Source organism: Trachurus japonicus, chromosome 17, assembly GCF_045865225.1.
Source record: "Trachurus japonicus isolate A0001 chromosome 17, Traja_1.0".
Taxonomy (NCBI): Eukaryota; Metazoa; Chordata; class Actinopteri; order Carangiformes; family Carangidae; genus Trachurus; species Trachurus japonicus.
Window position 1 is genome coordinate 10651121 of NC_140923.1, and position 18706 is coordinate 10669826.

The 18706-nt window shown below is 42.7% G+C and overlaps 1 protein-coding gene across 1 annotated transcript; it reads left to right on the plus strand.

The window, feature by feature from the left end:
* The first annotated feature begins 1010 nt into the window (after positions 1-1010).
* Positions 1011-18358, plus strand: pip4p1a (phosphatidylinositol-4,5-bisphosphate 4-phosphatase 1a). The gene is made up of 7 exons (XM_085804166.1): positions 1011-1351; positions 2626-2819; positions 4241-4347; positions 6298-6403; positions 10040-10092; positions 11475-11565; positions 18106-18358. Exons 1-7 carry the CDS (start codon positions 1234-1236, stop codon positions 18247-18249), a joined length of 813 nt encoding a protein of 270 aa, XP_085660292.1. The 5' UTR covers positions 1011-1233; the 3' UTR covers positions 18250-18358.
* Positions 18359-18706: the final 348 nt, after the last annotated feature.

Below are 18706 nucleotides of genomic sequence, written 5' to 3' on the forward strand. Positions count from 1 at the left end.
CTGTCAGATAAGTATGACTTAAACTATTTTAGGGCAGGTCCTTTAATCCCAATTTCATAGTCTCTGCAGCAGGATGCTGTGGTCGATGGTGTCGAATGCAGCACTGAGGTCCAAAAGTACAAGAACAGAGACGAGACCTCTGTCTGAAGCTACGAGAAGATTATTAGAGACTTTGACAAGTGCTGTTTCAGTGCTATGGTGTTCTCTGAATCCAGATTGGAAAGCTTCAAAGAGCTCGTTGCTGTGCAGATGTTCATGTAGCTGCTCCAGGACAATCTTCTCAAGGATCTTAGAGATGTAAGGAAGGTTGGATATAGGCCGATAGTTGGCTAGGACATCTGGGTCAAGAGAAGGTTTTTTAAGTAAAGGGTTAATGACAGCCACCTTGAAGGCCTGTGGCACGTAGCCTGTGGCTAAGGAAAGATTGATTTGGTTCAGAAAAGAAATGTTAATTAAGGGGAAGACATCCTTAAGTAGTCTTGTCGGAACTGGATCCAGCAGACATGTGGCTGACTTGGAAGAAGTAATTGCAGAAGTTAAGTCTGACAGGTCGATGGGAGAGAAGCTGTCCAAGTGTGAACCAGGTCTAACAAATCACTAATGTATCCTCAAAAGTGAAAACAGAGAAAGTTTTCACATCTTTTATACATCTTGCAGCAATGAATTACCGTAGTAAAGTAAGATATCTAAAAAATAAACAAACTAGGCACAGTAACTTTGGCAGTGAGAGAACGGTATCATCTATTTGTATTCTCTTTTTTAGCACTTAAGAACAAAAAGGTGTGCTCAGGTCAGTTGTATCCAAACTTTGACCCAAACTCTGACCAAAGACCTCACAGAAAACACAGTGATTACTTACTGTACTGTTGGGAAATGACTCAGAGGTAATCCTCATGTAATTTGCACGAACACCTATGTAATGGGTGGTGGAGTGGGGATCAGTGGAGCAGCAGCATCCCTGGCTGTGTGTGTGTGTGTGTACAGTATGTGCAGTGAGTAGCCAGGCTGCCTGCCACACCCCCCAGCGCCGTTACCGCAGCAGCAGCATCAGCGGCAGCAGCATCGGTGGTGTGATCATGTGACGCCGCCTGCATTTCCGACACAACAATACAACACCGTATCGGTCTGCATCATTCACGTTCTTCCAGTTCCCACCGCTGTCTGTCTCTCTCTCTCTCTCTTTCGCTCTCTCCCTCCCTCCCCTCTCTGTCTCTCCCTCCTCTCGCTCTCGGTATGGCGGACGGCGAGAGGTCTCCGTTACTATCAGACCTGGGAGATGGAGCTCTTGGCAGCGGCAACGGCGGGATATCTCCCGGCGCGGCGCCCTACGGTGTGCCCAACAAACCACAGAGTGAGTATCCATGGTGCTCTGCTTCCTCTCCTCTCCTCTCCTCTCTCCTCTTCTCTCCTCTCTCTGCTGCTCCTCCTCCGCCCGACTCCAGCCTGAGTTAGCCTAGCCTAGCCTAGCCTAGCCTAGCCTAGCCTAGCCTAGCGACGTTAGCATCCACTGACTGGGCATTCTGGTTAGCTCGCTAGCTCAGCTGTGACAGCGACAAAGCACCGCACTGTTGTGACTGTGCATGTAAATACATATAATATATGATATAGTATAAATAGAATGTAATGTTTTGCAGTGGTAAATGTGTGTAGCAGAGGCTGAGTGGAGTGTTAGCGTTATGCTAACTAGCTAGCTGGCTGGCTAACCTTGCAACCGGTGTACTAGCTTGACAGATAGCTCTCCTTAGCTTCAGATATACAGCTCTGTAATATTATTTATTGCAATGGTGATAATCTATATTTTATTCATGTTTAATAGCAGATATTTTCCCGTGTGTGTTTCAACAAATGAGTGGTGCCCATTGTGCTCACACACAGGCTAGGTAGGTAAGATGCACCGCTTAGGTAGCTAGCTAGCTAGCTAGTTAGCATCCGAAAAACACCTGATGTGATTGACATGTAAGAAAGCCATTACGGCGGCTGCTGATGGATGCTGCAAGACACAGCTGCGGCCAATGGCAGCTCGCACAGGGAGGAGGAACCGTGTCTGATGACATTAATGGAAAAGGCATGAGATAAGGCTTTATAACTGTGTTGTTGCTCCCACTAACTGCTCCAAACACTCTTGTTTGTGCCTGATGTGGAGAGTTGTTGTGCAGAGCAGGCAGTGTGTGTGTGTGTGTGTGTGTGTGTGTGTGTGTGTGTGTGTGTGTGTGTGTGTGTGTGTGTGTGTGTGTGTGTGTGTGTGTGTGTGTGTGTGTGTGTGTGTGTGTGTGTGTGTGTGTGTGTGTGTGTGTGTGTGTGTGTGTGTGTGTGTGTGTGTTGCATCAGATTACTTTCACTTCACTTTCTCTGCTTCACTTTCTTTTTCTCAGGCAAACAATTTAGTCTCCTCTGTGTTGAATCTGACCCCGCTCAACATTCCTGGAGTGTTTTCTCATCTAAAAGCTCCTTTCAGCTGAACCCAAGACAAAATCTTATTACCTTGTTACGCGTAACGCAAGAGGTGACTTGTCACGGGAATTGAGGCAACTCTTGTGACCGAGTTTCCTCAACAATCCTTCATTTGTCACTGCTCCTACTAGGATTATATTCATTATGATCTCCCCTCTCTTGTCTCCTGTTTAGACTTCCCTCCATTCCCCAGCCCGACTCAGCCCTCAGTGCTCCTAGGGGAGGACCCTCCACCTTATTCCCCGCTCACCTCCCCGGAGAGCGGCAGTGCTCCTGTTATCAGCTGCAGGGTGTGTCAGAGCTTGATCTCTGTGGAGGGCAAGATCCACCAACATGTGGTGAAATGTGGGGTCTGCAATGAAGCTACGGTGAGTTAACACAGGGGTCTGCACACCCATACAGTTTGCTGATACAGTATGTCACACTATGTAAAACAGGATTTTCTGTTAAACAAAACGATAAAAAAAACATGTCTAGCCTTAGAGCGAGTGTTGGTTTTACTTGCCCAGATACACATCTGAGATTTCTACTTCCATCTTATTAAAAATGACATAATGGATGACATTCAAAACAAAGGAAATTGACATTTCAAAAATTAAATATATATTTTTCTGGAGTACGTATCCTCATTACTTAGGATAATCCACAGAGTGCACAGTGAGGTCACTAACGGTCCCTATAATCCCCGTCAGCATTTCTCTCACTCCTCTCTTCTCTTGAAAATTGTTCCAATTAAACTTTTTTTTAAGTTTGGGTGAACTAACCACACAGTGTGTATCAGATAGAGTTTAAACATCATGAAAACTTCTATGAATTTAATTATAAAGATTGTCAGTCTATCAGGTTCCAGCAAGTTGGAAATTAATTCCCACCATTATCTCCCTTCTTATAGGGCAAAAAAAATGATAATGGGGCAGAAAACACCCAGGTTTCAATCAATCTCATGATCTAGTTAGTCAGTCGAGAGTTTAATGATGCAGCGGTGGCGACCCGTCAGCAGCCTGACAGCAGGGTGTTAACTGAAGCCCAGGGGAAGGTGTGGGATCCATACAGTGGTGAAACACTGATTCAAATCTCCATTCACTCATCGACCTCAAGAATTGGCCCTTTAAAGCTGCACTACTATTTCACATAGTAAAGATGACACAAGGCTGACAGCTCCAGTCATCGTAAAATGCTTCAGACTCACTTCCTACTAATTTATAAAGGATATAATTTAATTATAACAGACATAAGACTTGTTTCAAACAGCAACAACAATCTTTAGATATGCAAATCCGTGGAACAGCTCCTTATCAAATGCAAGTTTGTGGCCTAAATAGTTTTGAAGCCTTTGTCTGTATTTCCTTCTGCATTATTCATATTAAATTCCCCCATCATTATTAATATTAATACAAAGTGCCAGACAGACCTGTTGCTTTGCAGTTGGCCTCGAGCTGCCCCTCTTTTCCCTCACAGTATGCAGCGTTGTGAATGCTTCATGCATGTTTTAGTTAAAGTCTTACCTTGCCTATTAATTACTCAAGAGCTGTGTAATTATGTCTTTTGTGTCATTTTTTGTAGCAACAAGCAGCACCTTAAGTGTTATTATACTGTAATGCTGTCCCACGGCTCCTTAACTACAGCTGCAGCACAGCCGCTGACAGCATCTCTCTGAATACCCTTCTTCTTCTCGTTGTCCTGGTTAATTCTCGTCCCATCAAGAATAATTGGGTGGTTATCTGCTCTTATTCTAATTCGTTGTTCCACTGTCTCCGTCCCTCCCGTGTGCCTCTGTCTCCCTCTGCAGCCCATTAAGAACGCCCCAGCAGGGAAGAAGTACGTTCGCTGCCCCTGCAACTGTCTGCTCATCTGCAAAGTCACTTCCCAGAGGATCGCCTGTCCCCGGCCATACTGGTAAGAAATGACTTGTGTTTGTGCGTGCACACACACACACCACTGAGAGACTGGAGGAACACTGTGTATCTAGTTTGGGAGAAGTGAAGCAGAGGAAACAAGGTGCAGTGGGAGCAGCGGTTCCTCAATTAAGGCTGTGCTCCCAGCACAGTTTACATGTGGTGCTCAGCCAGCCGGATGAGGAAATAACAGCCTCATTAGAACAGCCACATCATGGGTTTCACTTCGACATGTCCTCAGTATTACAGTATGAGAGGTGCTGTGTCTCTATGGGTATTTTAGTGTGTGTTATTTTAGTCAGGCATGGGGATTATCTAAAGATTTAATTTACAGGATGTGCACTTTGCAGCTAGAAATATGATCATGAAATCCACTCAGGTTATGCCTCCTTTAATTATAGACTAAACTTCTGCAGAGAAGCTCAAACCAACCAAATGCACAACTTAAAAACACATATCCAGGGACATGAAAAGTGACACACTGGGCTAAAAGGCTAAGCTAACAGGTCAAATTTGTAATAATATCAGACTCAACATGATATTTTATGGATTCATATTTTCTGAACTCAAGAAGAATTGGACAGAAGAGCGTGGTTTATTATAATGTGAACATCACATGATCACATATCTACTGTTACCTTAGCCTCAGTTGATGAAGTTGTTCTCTGAATTTGAAGCATTTGTGTATTTGCATGTTACAGTGTATTGAGCTCTCAGGGCCACCGTACGGAGGCCTCTAAAGAACAAAACGCACAGGGAAGAGTTACATTAAACATCACTTGTTGTGTGATGATACTTATTTTCCTCCGCACACGACGAAAACATGACAGAGATGCTGACACTTTAAATGCAGTTTGGGAGGGAAAAGTTTCTCTTGTCTTCTGTCGGGAAACTTGTTCAATTAAAAGCGACACACAGCACATTTAGCAGGTCAAAGAGACGCCAATGTGTTGGGATTTTTATCGTCAGAAAACACAAGGCTGATGTCAATGAAAAAACGCGCGGCTTTGGCAGCTCATCTGAACATCATGCTGCCGCAGCCTCGTGTAATTGCTCTGAAAGATAAGATTCCTTGTTTATGCCCAAGGCATAAAATATGCAAGAGCAACATTTTTAGCCATCCATTTTCTTTCTTTCTTTTTTTATTTATTTTTTATTTTCTGCTGCTATCTAAATATGTATGACGTTAAACTGTACATCACAAAATCTCCTGTTTATAAATATCTGAAATCCATAATTCATCTGTCGGCTTCACTGCAGATCATCAGGTTAGACTCCAGGCTAATTAGTGTTTGAATGCTAATTGGAGGCAAAAAATAAATCCATTAATGCCCTGATGTCTCTAACAATAACATTACATCATTTACCCTTTAACCAGCAATTAGCCGTGGCATTATTTCTCACTTTATTCCTCAAAACAAAATAAGGACTCTTATTCTTGAAAGGAGTTTCTGTTTCAACTGTGAAGTTTGTATCAATGGAGTGGAACTTATCTCTGACATAACTATTCACTGACCACAGGTTGCTCATTTTGTTTCGAGTGATCCTAAAGGACTGTAAACGCTCCTCAGGGGAAAACCTTTTTCTGGAGAGTTTGTCTCCATTGTGGCTGTTTTGCATCTAAACCAGACATGCTGACTGAACCAGACACATCTCAGTGCTGCCGTCTGATCACTGATCCTCAGCTACTGGAGTTGTCTCAGGAGGCTGGTGCTAGAAAACAAGAAAAAAACAAGAAAAAAAAAAAAGCAGTGTTGGTGGTAATGAGAGGACCGGCTGTTGATGGATCCTCGAAAGAAAAAGTGAAATCAGTCGTCTGCCTCTCTCCACACCAGCGTAATGAGGCGACTGCTCACAACACCAGGCCGTCAACGTTTAACTGTTAAAAAGCTGAATAACACGTTGAAGTGAAGCTGAAGCTGAAGCTCTGTGTGTGTTCGTCTCTCCGCAGCAAGAGGATAATTAATCTGGGTCCAGTTCATCCCGGTCCGGCCAGTCCCGACCCCCAGCCGGCCGGGGCCCGCGTCTCCTGTGGACACTGCAGCAACACCTTCCTGGTAACAAACACACACACACGCACACACATACACACACATACACACTCTCCTTAATCAGACTAAACATTTCAGTCTCTCTGACATTGGAAAGATTTGGACGCACACTCACGATTTACATCAGTTTCAAAGCAAAAGGAAAAGTATTACAGCCCTTTTTTTGCCAAGAGTTAAACGAGAGGATCAATTACACAGATTGCAGATTTGAGAGTGGTATCGATCTTCTCGTTAACTCTTGGCTGATGCACAAGCGTCAAGAAGACAAGGTAAAACTAATGGCGTAGATGTCAGACCTGGATTCTAAACAAAATGTAATCATTCCTTCATTCAAAGGTCCACGTCGAGACTTCTGGGTAAAGTGTCAAAACATGATAAAGCTTCATTCTTAAACCAGCTCAAGCTACAAAAGCTGGGAAATGAATTTTGATTTTTCTTGTAAAATCTATTTATATTCATGTTTCCATCCTTTTATTTTAATGCACATTTTTGAATGTGCACTTGAAAAAACCTGAACATGTGCATCACATTTTTTTACTGTATCGATACAGATAAATGCACTTTGGAAACTGAGAAGCGAACCAGTTTTGCGTGCAAATGATGACGAGGTGCCAGTATTACGGCCACCTGGGTTGCTGTAGCAACTGCTTGCCTTCTCTGACCTCTCTGAACTGCTCCAAACACGGCCAAATAAAGCAGACATGGCTGTTTTTATAACTCTTCCACAGACCACATATTATTTCTTCAAAACTCTCTAATATCTTCTCTCTTTGCCTTTCGCCACCGGCTTTCCTGTTTGTTTACCTTTTTTGTCCTTGCACGCGCCGTCTTCTTTCTCCTGCTCATCGGCAGCTGACTCGAGAATTAGCACGTAACTGTAGTGGATGAAAACAAATGCGCAGTAATAAGAAATCACTAAGGATTTGCGATACAAATTGGATGGAAAATGAGACCTATGTTCATTAAATGTCATTAGATTCCTCACAGATGTCAATCCGGTTTATGGGTAAAAGTCAGAAAAGCAAACTACTGTCAGTTTAAAAGACTCTTAAATTATTAACAGCAGGATTTCCACTGTTAGTTTTATTTAAAAAGACATTAAGTAATGACCCGTGTCGACCTCTGTGACAATCATCAGTACAACCTGTGTTTATTAAGTCTCTGGCACAGCTCCCTGCCTCCCCTGTCTCTCTGAATGACATAAAGCAGGAAAAAGACACAACCAATAAAATCACATACAGTACGAGAGCCAAGACTCAGTAAAACACCGTTGTTTTTTTGTTTTGTTTTTTTCATCTCCATGCAGACGAGCTGCACAGTAAAACTGCTCAGACACTGTAGCTGAAATGTCCCTGTGACAGTTTCATTAGGCCTGCAAGGTTATTGTTGTGAAATGTACTGTTGCACAGCCAGAGTCGTGAATTATTGAACAGCCCAAAATATTCTTGCACCAGGCCAAGTAAATGTTGAGTTATTGGTGTGAAGATCAATAACCCCATCAACTCCCGGGCTGATATATTCTGGGCATTTCTGTGCGAAAGGGGACGTAAAAAAATTAACTTACAGCTCCATAACAATGTGTGTGACGGGTAAAAGACGGTTTGGATATATGGTGAGGAGAATAAGGAGGAGGAAGGGAAGAATAGAGCTGTGAAAGGAGGTGAGACGGATGGGACGAGGTGTTTAACATTCAGCCGGACCTTTCCTACCGCTGAATGAAAATCCAGATCTGTGCCCTGGGTGGCGACGCAGCGATCCTTTAGCCGCCGATCGAGTGGCGACGTTCTCTGTGCTGCTTCACATATGAAAGTGTTTCAGAGGAATATAATATACAGCACGGTGACGTCTGCTGCTCTGCAGGGGTTTTTTTTTACAAATGCATCACGCCAGCAACATAAAGGAGGAAACAAATGTGTCTACGCCCTCAGAGGCGGACATTTTTCTTTTCTCATTTTTATGTGGCGTGCAGCACCTGTTGGCAAGAGCTGGGATGGTTGTATTAAATTTCTCGCAATGTGCTATCAATCCGTGCAACTGCAGGCGAATCTGAATAAGGCCATCTGTAAGAGAGATCCCCCCTCTCTCTCTCTCTCTCTCTCTCTTTCTCTCTCTCCTCCAGCTGTGAACCGACTGCACTGCACAGGACGTGTACATGTACAAGTACGGCCATCAGCGCAGGGTTGAATTCAACTCGGCTGTAATGCTGAGACACTCCAACCAGAGGCCCCACGATACGATATCATCACAATACTTGAGACTCGATACGATATTATTGTGATTTAAAACATTTTGTAATATCCTGAGTATTACAGTGATATTGCGGTTTATTACTTTACCCAAACAAAAATTTTGCTGCTGTGCAACACAAATTTCCACACAAACGGACGATAAAAGGTTTTCGTAACCTATCTGTTTCATCTAATAAGTTAAAATTCTCAGTCTGTTCTTGTTCATCAGTTTTTATTCTTGTGAAATGGGATTGTCAGGCAGACGGACCGACCAACACAGTCTGAAAAATAACTGCTAGTCTGCTAGTACTAAATACTTTGACTTCCTGTTTGCAGTTTATATAATAATCAATATTCTGCGTCTGTTTTTTGTTTTTTTAAAGATATTTTTGGGGCGTTTTTTGCCTTAATTTGATAGGACAGAGTATAGAAAGACAAAAGGGCAGGGAGAGAGACTGGGGGAATGACATGTACTAAAGACCGTCTTGGTCGGGAGTCAAACCGGCGATCAGTACTTCAGGCATAGGAGGGACTATCAACATTCCAATACTAATATATATCAATTCTCTTCTGCACCCTTAAAAATGACTATTTTCATTGATTTCTCAGAAATAATCACCAATTTGATGATCATTAAAGTCTTTTATCAAGCAAGAATAGAAAAACATATTTTTTGCTTTTGTGCAAATTGAAAATCTTTATATTTTTGATTATTAGTAAAAGAATTCAGTCATCACGTTGCATTCAGGGAACATGCGATTGGCACGTCTTTCCTGTTTCCACATTGTATAGCTTCGTCTCTATAGATAATTAATTTGGTTGGCGTGATTGTCAGCTGAAGAGCCGCTGCCAGTATTATAACCCAGAGAGCCTGCAGTGTGCAGGACTCTGTGCATCCAGCCAGTTGGATGGAAAACAACTCATCATCCCCTCCACGCCCCCCTCCATAACTCACCCCGCTCCCCCAGTCAGGTCACTAATATAAAAACCTTCTGGCCAGGACAAACACATTGAAAAAATCATTCACTCCAACTGCCATTAACACATTATAAACAAGCAGTGAAGGACGTCGCTCCCTGACACCTGCACATATTTCCTCTTTTCTATTTCCTACACAGTCATATTTATTTATGCCTTATCTATCTTCCCCCGATTCATTTTTAACGCTGTGTTTTTATTCTGAGCGACGGCCAGGACAAAATTAAATTGCCTTTTGATAGACAATGATGTTTTTATGATTCTGGGACCGTGAGTTAGGCTGTAAGCACCGGTGAAAACATCAGTATAGAGGGCGACAGTGAACGCAACACCGGGACTTGAAAGTGATAATATGACAAATAGTTTTACAGGTTTTTTCGGAAGGAGGGTGGTGGTGGTGGTTGGCTGAATCTCTTTTGTCTCTGTGTGATTTCAGTGGACAGAGTTCACGGACCGGACGCTGGCCCGGTGCCCACACTGCAGGAAAGTGTAAGTAGATCAATAATCAATTCATCCGTTAAACCGCGGCCTGTTTCCGTGTCTGAGTTACGACTTCGAGCTGAAGCTTTAGTTCAGAGAAACCCGACCGACCACGAGCAGGCGGGTCGACTCGGTAGCGGCCGCAGAGACTTTCTCAAAAGACGGGACGCACACCGTTTGCTTTCTGAGAATCAAAGCCGTGGTATTTGTTTTGTTTACCCGACTGTGTCTCTAACCTCAGCTGCTACAACCACATGTTTCCCAGAAGCCTCGGCGTGTTTACATGTTTCTCACGAACATCACGAGGTCTCTGATCTGTGGGATTTTATTTTACTCCATGTATGTTTGTGCGCCTCAGGATTTCCTTTGAACCTGGTGACAACCACATTCCTGCATCACTCGCTCCATAAGCTTCTTAACATGGAGACATGCGGTTATTTCAAGTATGGCATAGCTGTAATGTTATGATTTGATATAATAGGATTATTGGTTATTTCTGATGATGGCTTGATTATGAATTCAAGCTGAATTGTGGATTTAAAAAAAGAGAGGACATGCGTCTTCAACGTTTAAAGTTTCCATCTGACATTTCAGAATAACAGGGATTTTTTTCAGGCATGCAGAACATCCAGTTTGCTTCACAAGGTGCTGAAAAGAGATGTGCCACTTGTGTGTTGGTGGTGGTGTTGCTGCAACAACAACAACACACAAGTGTCTCATGACAGCTTGAAGTCATGAGATTTCAGTTTGTCACACTCAAAATAGCCCCGACGCCGAAGCAGCGCAACGTTGAGACTTTCAGTCTGAAGTTGTGTTTCTGCAGGTGAAACCGTGATCATCCGTTATGTGTCAGTTCAGCCCTGCACTTCCAGCACTTCGCCTGCTTTGGCCACAACAAACACACAAACAATTTTATAGCCCATAAAATATAGAAATGAAAAATATTGATCCTATACAAATGGTGTTTATTCTATGGACTGAGTTTAACTACGTGCAGCAGCTGTTTGTTACCTGTTCATGCCTCCGACTGGAAGCTTTTGTGGATGCTTCTTTCATGGTGCATATAAAAATTGGCAAATTAATTTTTTTAGCTGTCATTGTTATCATTTAATAGGACAGCAGACGTGTTGACATGTAACAGTCTGAAAATCATTGAAATCGTGATAATAATAATAACAATAATGAATGAATTCCATTTAGCTGTGCAGGTTCAGGGTCCTTGACTGTCACGCTGTCATGTTTTGTGGGGAAATTTAATAAGGTCTCTGCTCTTTTCAGAATACGACGATTCAAAATGGTTTATACCGGGTCATGTCTTTGTGTTTCATTTGATTCAATCTCCTTTTATAAAGTTAACTCTGGTTTTCTCTTTCTCTCTGTTGGACCTGCAGCTCCTCCATTGGTCAGAGGTATCCCCGGAGGCGGAGCATGTGGTGTTTTCTACTCTGCTTGCTATTTAGCATTTCCACCGCTGGGCTGATGGTGAGTTGAGTCCCATCCCATCCAACAGATTATATATAATAGTAGGGATGCACGATAGTTATCAGTCCGATAATTATCGGCCCGATATCAGGAAATTATGACGTCATTTCGATAAATCCGATATCATAAACTTATCGGCCCGATAAGATTTATTATATATTTTTTGTCAGCACTGCGGTATGGGTCGTTTTTTTTTTTTTTTTACTAAGCGCTTTCACTCAGAGCGCTCTGCTCTCACTCCTACATGAGACCTGCGGCCTGCAGTGAATGCTGCGTTCAAATGGCCTCCCTATAATCGGAAAAACAACTTTCTGACTGAAATCAGAATAGTCCCTCATTTCAGAAAACAACTCAACTCGGTCATAATTTTGGTAGTTGCCGACTTGACTTGACTTATCCCAATTACCCTTATTACACATAAACCATAAAAATATGAACATAAAAAGGTCTGAAGAACGGCTCGCAAAACGGGATCAGGGAACTTCCGTCAACACGTTTTATTTTTATATCAATAAGTAATGCAGCTTATTTAAATAGATGTTCATTTGAGATATCAAATAGTTTTGTTTGATATCTTTTAGCAAATGTTTGAAAGGCTTGTTAATAGAATATCTTCATTTAAAGAGTCAAAACTGTTTTTGGTTTGTTTATAGTATTGATGTCATGATATATGTTGGGTCCTCACTAGTCTTTTTTTATCTCCAAGTATGTTATCGGTTATCGGTATCGGTATCGGCCTTCGGAAGCAGAAAGTTATCGGTTATCGGTATCGGTTTCAAAAAAATGTTATTGTGCATCCCTATATAATAGTTGAACAATGTTTAAAAACTTAGTTTGCTACATCCACTGCAGCCGAGGCAGCTTACAGCCTCTTTCCCTTTGTTGTCACTTGTTCAACGTGGAGGATGTGCAGTTTGCAGCAGCAGCAGCTCCCAGACACCATGTAACAAGCCTCTATTTGTCAGAGAGACAACACAACACCAGCTTCAACTCCCACTGAGCAGCAGAACAGAGTGACCTTCAGTTTTTCTGTGTTTTCTTCTTATTTCACTCACTTTGATGTGCAACACAAACCACCGCCGACGCTCGCCGTGCATCTTCCCTCTCCTGCTTCCCTCGTCGTTAGCTCTTGTTTAAATGATTAGAAAAAGAGAGCAACAGTATAATATCCTCAGTCGATCCGTTTTTTTTTTCTGGACGACTGAGCAAAAGTCCAAAAATAAACATCATCCACCACCACCTCTGTGCAAAGAAGTGGCTGATGGGTAAATTCTGCCTGGCGAACAGCAGAGGGCGCAAGATGAGCACTGAATCGGTTCAGCACAGGAGTCTCAGTGCCAGTCGCCATGGAGCAGACGATAAATATGCTGTGTTGACAGCGTTGCATAATGGTGACGTGGGGGCAATAAATGTCATAACATGACTTAAAAAAATAATTAATCAATTTTAAAAAAGGCTGTTTTAATTATAAGAGTGGTCCAGGAGCAGGTGTTGTGACAGTTTAATCCTCAGAGGAAACTTGAAACAGCAAGAGCCCGAGACTAGTAACAGATCAGACTTGTTTACCAGGATGGATTTAATTATAAACAACAAAAGCAGTGGTTTTTAAATAAAGGTGGGTGAGAAGAACTGAATGCAGCACAAATTTACAAAATCAATTGAGTTGGAGAGGATGTGCTGAGAGGAATGTGAATCACTCTCAAAGCCTAACTGGTAATTACTCTAAATATTTCAGATTAATAATGTTATTTTAAGTAAAATGTTCATCATGATGTTATAGAAACTGTCTTTACCTAATACTTAAAAGTTGCAGCAATGAAACAACCTGCTCCGGCTTTCTTATTTAAAAAATTCAAGTCCAAAGTAAATGAATATTCGAAATGGAGGGAATGACCTCTAGAATCCGAAATCACAAGACAGAATCCACGGGAGGGCGAAGTAAACTCGCTGAATATGAGGCCAACAACTGAATGACTAAATAATTTGGGTTCGTTAACCTTTTTTTTAGAGGAGGGTGGAAACACAGAGGGAGAACGAGACGCAGCCTCGAGGAGAAACGGCTGCGCAAGGTCAAACTGACAAATGAAATAATCATTTAATATAGATTCAAGTTCAGCGTTGTTTAATTTTACTGAGGATCCATGAACCGAAAACCTGCCTGCAGGCTGCTGAGGGAGGGAAGGTTTTAACGCCGATCAGTCACTGAACGCCTCATCTGCCTCATGGTCGTCTTGTTGTTGACCATGTCTGTCGCTTTATGACCACAGTTCACCGTTTCCTAGAAAAAAAAAGACAAAAAAAAGTCCAAAATGACTCAGGGGGCTTTCACATCGGTCTCTGGTCTGGACTTTCAGACTTCTCCGTTTGATCCGAACCAAATTTAGAGATGTGAAAGCTCCTCCGATCCATGACCTGAACCGAAGACCTGAATCTGGTCCGACCAAAAGAGGTGGTCTGGTCCCAGTGATGATAAAACCTTATGTTCATCCAAATCTGGGGCCGTATTCACAAAGCCTTTCATCTTACTGCTAGTAGTGCTACTAACTCGCACTAAAAGTTTTTACGTAGGAGTTTTTTCTTAAAAGCTATTCACAAAGCCGCTGAGACCGACTCTTACTAAGGATAAATCACTAAGAGCAAACTAAGAGTCACGCCCCTGGTGACGCCCCGTTGCTATGGATTACGTCAATTCTCGTGCATGAATTCAAGGCGCTCAACACGGTGATTGGTTGTTGAGTGCCGGCGGCGCCCCCCCTCCCCTCCCTCCTCCTTCTCCTCCTCCTTGCCGCCGGCCGCTCCGCTTTTTTTTTTTTTTTTTGCCGTCAGGTCCGACGGGGCTTTTTGGCTTTTTAGATTGCTTCGAGTCCAAACCACTCTCTCTGCTGCCGAGTTGGGCTCTGAACTTTCTGTCTTTCTCTCTGCCATCTGCATCTTTCTGCTACAGTTTTTGTCGCGTCTCACTTTCTGCAGTGTGACGCTGTGCAAATGCAATGAGGGTCAGTGCTTCCACTCGCAAAGCAGCCGCTGGTTTTTTTTTCTTCCCACATTTTAATATTAATTTCCACATTCGTTGACAGCCCTATATGGTGATCATAATAATGATGAGAAAAGAAAATGCATTACCCACATTTGTAGCCTATAGCAGGATTTGAACCCAGACTAACAATAAGTTTAGTTTACTGGGGGAGCAGCCTTATCACATGAGCTATTACTACTAACAGATGTGTGTGTCTAGCGCACCCACCAACTTTTTAAAAATATTTTTGGCTCACATCAGCATGACTGCATCGCAGCAGTCGCAGTTACCTCGGTCCGACCGTTGTGACGCCTATATTGGACAGTTCGTCACCGGCACTACTCCCGTTTTATAGCCTAGCGAAAATGTTGTAGATGACCCCCCCAAAAAAAAAAAAAAAAAAAAACACCGACAAAAAGGCACGTTGGGCATCAAAGGGCAAAGGGGCAGGTGCTCCAGCTTCCCCCTCTGCAGCAATTCGCAGTCCTCCATACATTTGCCTGGCTGCAGCCATTTGCGATTCTTTGTGAATAGGTCTTACTGAGTTAGGAGTCCTCACCAGGACTTTGAAGCTCTCCCAGACTTAGGAGCTACTTTTAGGCATAAAATACTTTGTGAATTACTCTTATTTTAAAAAACTAGGAGTCCTAAATTTAAGACTGACACGCCCACTTTTTTTAGGAGTTGCTCCTAAATTCGGCCCTTAGGAGCTACTTTTAACCTTAAGATTCTTTGTGAATACGGCCCCTGAACTACTCGCATATTGGACATGGCGTTGATGCTGCTAGTAGCACTGCCAGAACAGTTAAACTATCGTTGCCACAATGCAAACAAACTTGTTGATTCATTTTCTTAGATTGCTACTTTACTTACAGATTGGCTAATTTGAGGAGATAAGAGCTGTAGTGACATAAAACATTAATGCAGAGTGAAACCAGAACCAACCAGATCAATGACAGTGTAGCAGAAACACCAACCTTGGTTCAGACTTCCAGGTGTTAAAAACACCCTCTAACTGTTTTAATGAATATAAAGACGTTTTCACACCAGGAAAGTCCATTAGTTTACTTGCTTTGGTCTGGACCAGATGCAATGTTTTTTTTTGTTTCTTTGGTGCAGACAGAATTTGTAAACAAAGCCACATCATGTTCGCTGAGGTGGTTCAGTCATTGGTCAGGAGCGTCTGGGGCGGGGGAAGGCAGGGAGGGAGCACGAAGTGGAAGTAAACAATCGTGGAGAGCTTTCCCACTGAACTCGTTGTTCTGATATTGATCTGCAGGGTTCCTACGAAAGTATGGAAAAGTATGGAAAATGGAAACTATTGTATGGAAATGTATTTATCTGTATTGGTTTTATCTGACTTTATTTGGGTTAATGATTTTGCTATTGTACCTAGCTACAATCTCCTGGATATTATTTGGTGGCATAATGGCGTACAAATTCAGAATAATGAAAACAAAGTGTTAAAGCAGAAGTAAGCGATATTTTTGTGTTAATATAAATCTTAAATAGTTATATCTTCCGACAGCAATCACTTCTATAGAGTGTTTGGTCTGAAACACGGGTCTGTCAGTCACTCTGCTCTGCTCTGAGCCGAAGAGAAAACTTTTCTTGTATCCTACAAGTTTTATCCAATGAGGAGAGAGAACGGCATAAAGGGGCAGTCCTCTCTGTGTGTGCAGCCAAGGGGTGCGCCTGAATGTGGTGACGTAGGGACGAGGACCAATAGATCCATGACGAGGGCGGGGGCTGCTAACTCCATCTGCTGACAAGACGTTATGGTGCGTTCAAGGCAACTCGTAACTCGTGTTTTTCCGACCTGTGAAGTGGTACCAGTTCGATCTGGTACGAGTTCACGGGTCAGAAGTTACGAGTGGCCGTTATAGTGACTTTCACAGGTAAAACAGGTCGGAGAAACACGAGTGGGTTGCCTGGAACGCTACAAAGTCGTAAGTCGTGACTTGAAGCTGTAATTTACGGTTTCAAAAGCCTGCCTGGAACGCAGCATTAGCCAAAACGACCGGAACGCTTACTTCTGCTTTAACTGCATGATTTATTTACATTATATACATCCATTTACTCAAATGTCACAAATTATTTGAATTTTTTTACCGAGAAGTCTTGAAGTTAGGGTCTGGAAAAAGTCTGGAGGAACCCTGGATCTGGATTATACACCTTCAGACATTCACCAAACATTTTGAGCTTTAAATACAACGTCAGTTTTACGGCGACGGCTGTGAAGGAGACACCAGTTCTCATTTGTGCCAAAGACGTATGCTTTTTGCAATTGGGTGGGATCGAGTTCGGGACGCTTACAGAAAGACCACCTCCTAACTGGGTCTCGGTCCACTTGTCCCTTTGCTGTATTCACACCAGAAAGTCTGCACCAAGAGGCGGGGAAACAAATTTGAGTTAGTTTCAAGCAGACTTTACAAAGCAGGTGTGAAAACGCTCTCAGTCACCAGGTCTGAATCCAGTCCAAGACCTTTTCATGCTGCACTATAGATGGAGAACCCAAAACCCCAGTCTTCCTGTGGTCCTAGACTGTGTAAAAACAGGACAGGATGTTATTTATTATAGGGATGTTTGATATTCCCGAGAGCAGCACAATAATGTGTCAGACTAAATGCTTCTTAAATTATTGTTCATTCATTTTTTTCTCACTCTTTATATCCATATTAGCTTTGCTCTCACGCTGTGGCTTTGAAACCCGCTCGAATTCACATTTCCATACTCTTAGAAAATCCCTATGGGTTCTCTCAAAGTCATTTTTGCCATCTTCATTAAATAATTTTCTTCTGAGCAGCTGCACACTTAATACTTGATGGGAAAGCCATTTTCTCACTCCTCCTTACCGCTCCCTCCTCATTCTTCACCGCTGAATACCAGCTCCATGAAAAATTGTGCATTTGAAAACCGTACAATTCAGTATCATTGCATTAGCGTGGTTCATGTGGATTAATCACTCGCTGTAGATACATGAAGGGAAGTCGGTGCTTTGTCTGCTGCTGTCTTCTGTGCGTTAAGTGAATTTGTGTTGGATTTTTTGGCATTTTTACAGATCGAAAGATCATTTAAACCAATTTAATTAATAATTTAAAACAGATTCAGGCTCTAATATGTTGAAATCTGCTTTGTTTCCTAAATATCTTTGGGTTTTCGACACTTAAATGCACCACATAGTTCATTTGGGTGATCAATCAATTAATAAACAAACCATTAGCTGCAGCTTTACTCTGAGTTAACTTTGTTGTAACACTCATCAGTGGCCGGCGTGCACTTTAAATACTTGGCTGGAATATGGAGCCATTTAAAACATGATAAATGGGTCAGATAATAAACGCCGAAAACATTTTCAAACATAATTATAGCTTTAGCTCTCGGGTTGCCTGCGTTTAGCCCGGCTAGACCTGAGCTGGATCATAATAATCACCGTAACACACCCAGAATGAGCTTGCACTTTTCTTTTTTCTTTTTTCTGAGCATCATCTGAATCCCTAAAACGCTGCGTCTCTCCTCTGCAGGCCGGGACGTGGGTGAAGGCTCAGACCTACCAGGGGATCTACGCCTCGTGGGCCGTGCTGCTGCTGCTGGTGCTGGTCACCCTGGCTCGGGCCTTCTACTGGGCCTGCATGAGGGTCAGCCAGCCGCTCCAGAGCTTCACATAGACCTTTCAGCTCCTCGACGGCTCCACTCCTTCTCCTTCTCAACCCACCAGGCAGGAGGAAAGACGGCTTCGACAAAACAAAAAACATACACACACACAAAAAAAACAAACAGAATATTTATTTAAATCCAACTCCAGAAAGAAATCGTTTTCCTCCTCCTCTTCCTCCTCCTTCCTGCTCCTTCCCCCTTTCAGTCCAATGTGTTTCTAAACCCTGACGGCGGCGGCTGCGACAGCTATATATCTAAAGATAACTATGACGATGCGTATAGCCTAATGTACTGTTAATCTATTCTAATCTCATGGCCAGTGTGGGGTTCATTTTAACTATTTTAACACTTGTTCTTCTCTTTCCCCTCTTCGCTGCTGTTCCTAAATTTGGGCTTTAGTCTTTGACACATCTGTTGCACTCTCTCTCTCTTTCTCTTTCTCTCTGAACTTCTAAGACGAGGGCTCCA

Excerpts from the sequence above, each read along its gene's own strand:
- pip4p1a (XM_085804166.1), top strand. The coding sequence starts at position 1,234 with ATGGCGGACGGCGAGAGGTCTCCGTTACTATCAGACCTGGGAGATGGA. Across the intron at positions 1,352-2,625 it reads TGTGCCCAACAAACCACAGA|ACTTCCCTCCATTCCCCAGC; the intron begins GTGAGTATCCAT and ends TCTCCTGTTTAG. Across the intron at positions 11,566-18,105 it reads TTTCCACCGCTGGGCTGATG|GCCGGGACGTGGGTGAAGGC; the intron begins GTGAGTTGAGTC and ends TCTCCTCTGCAG.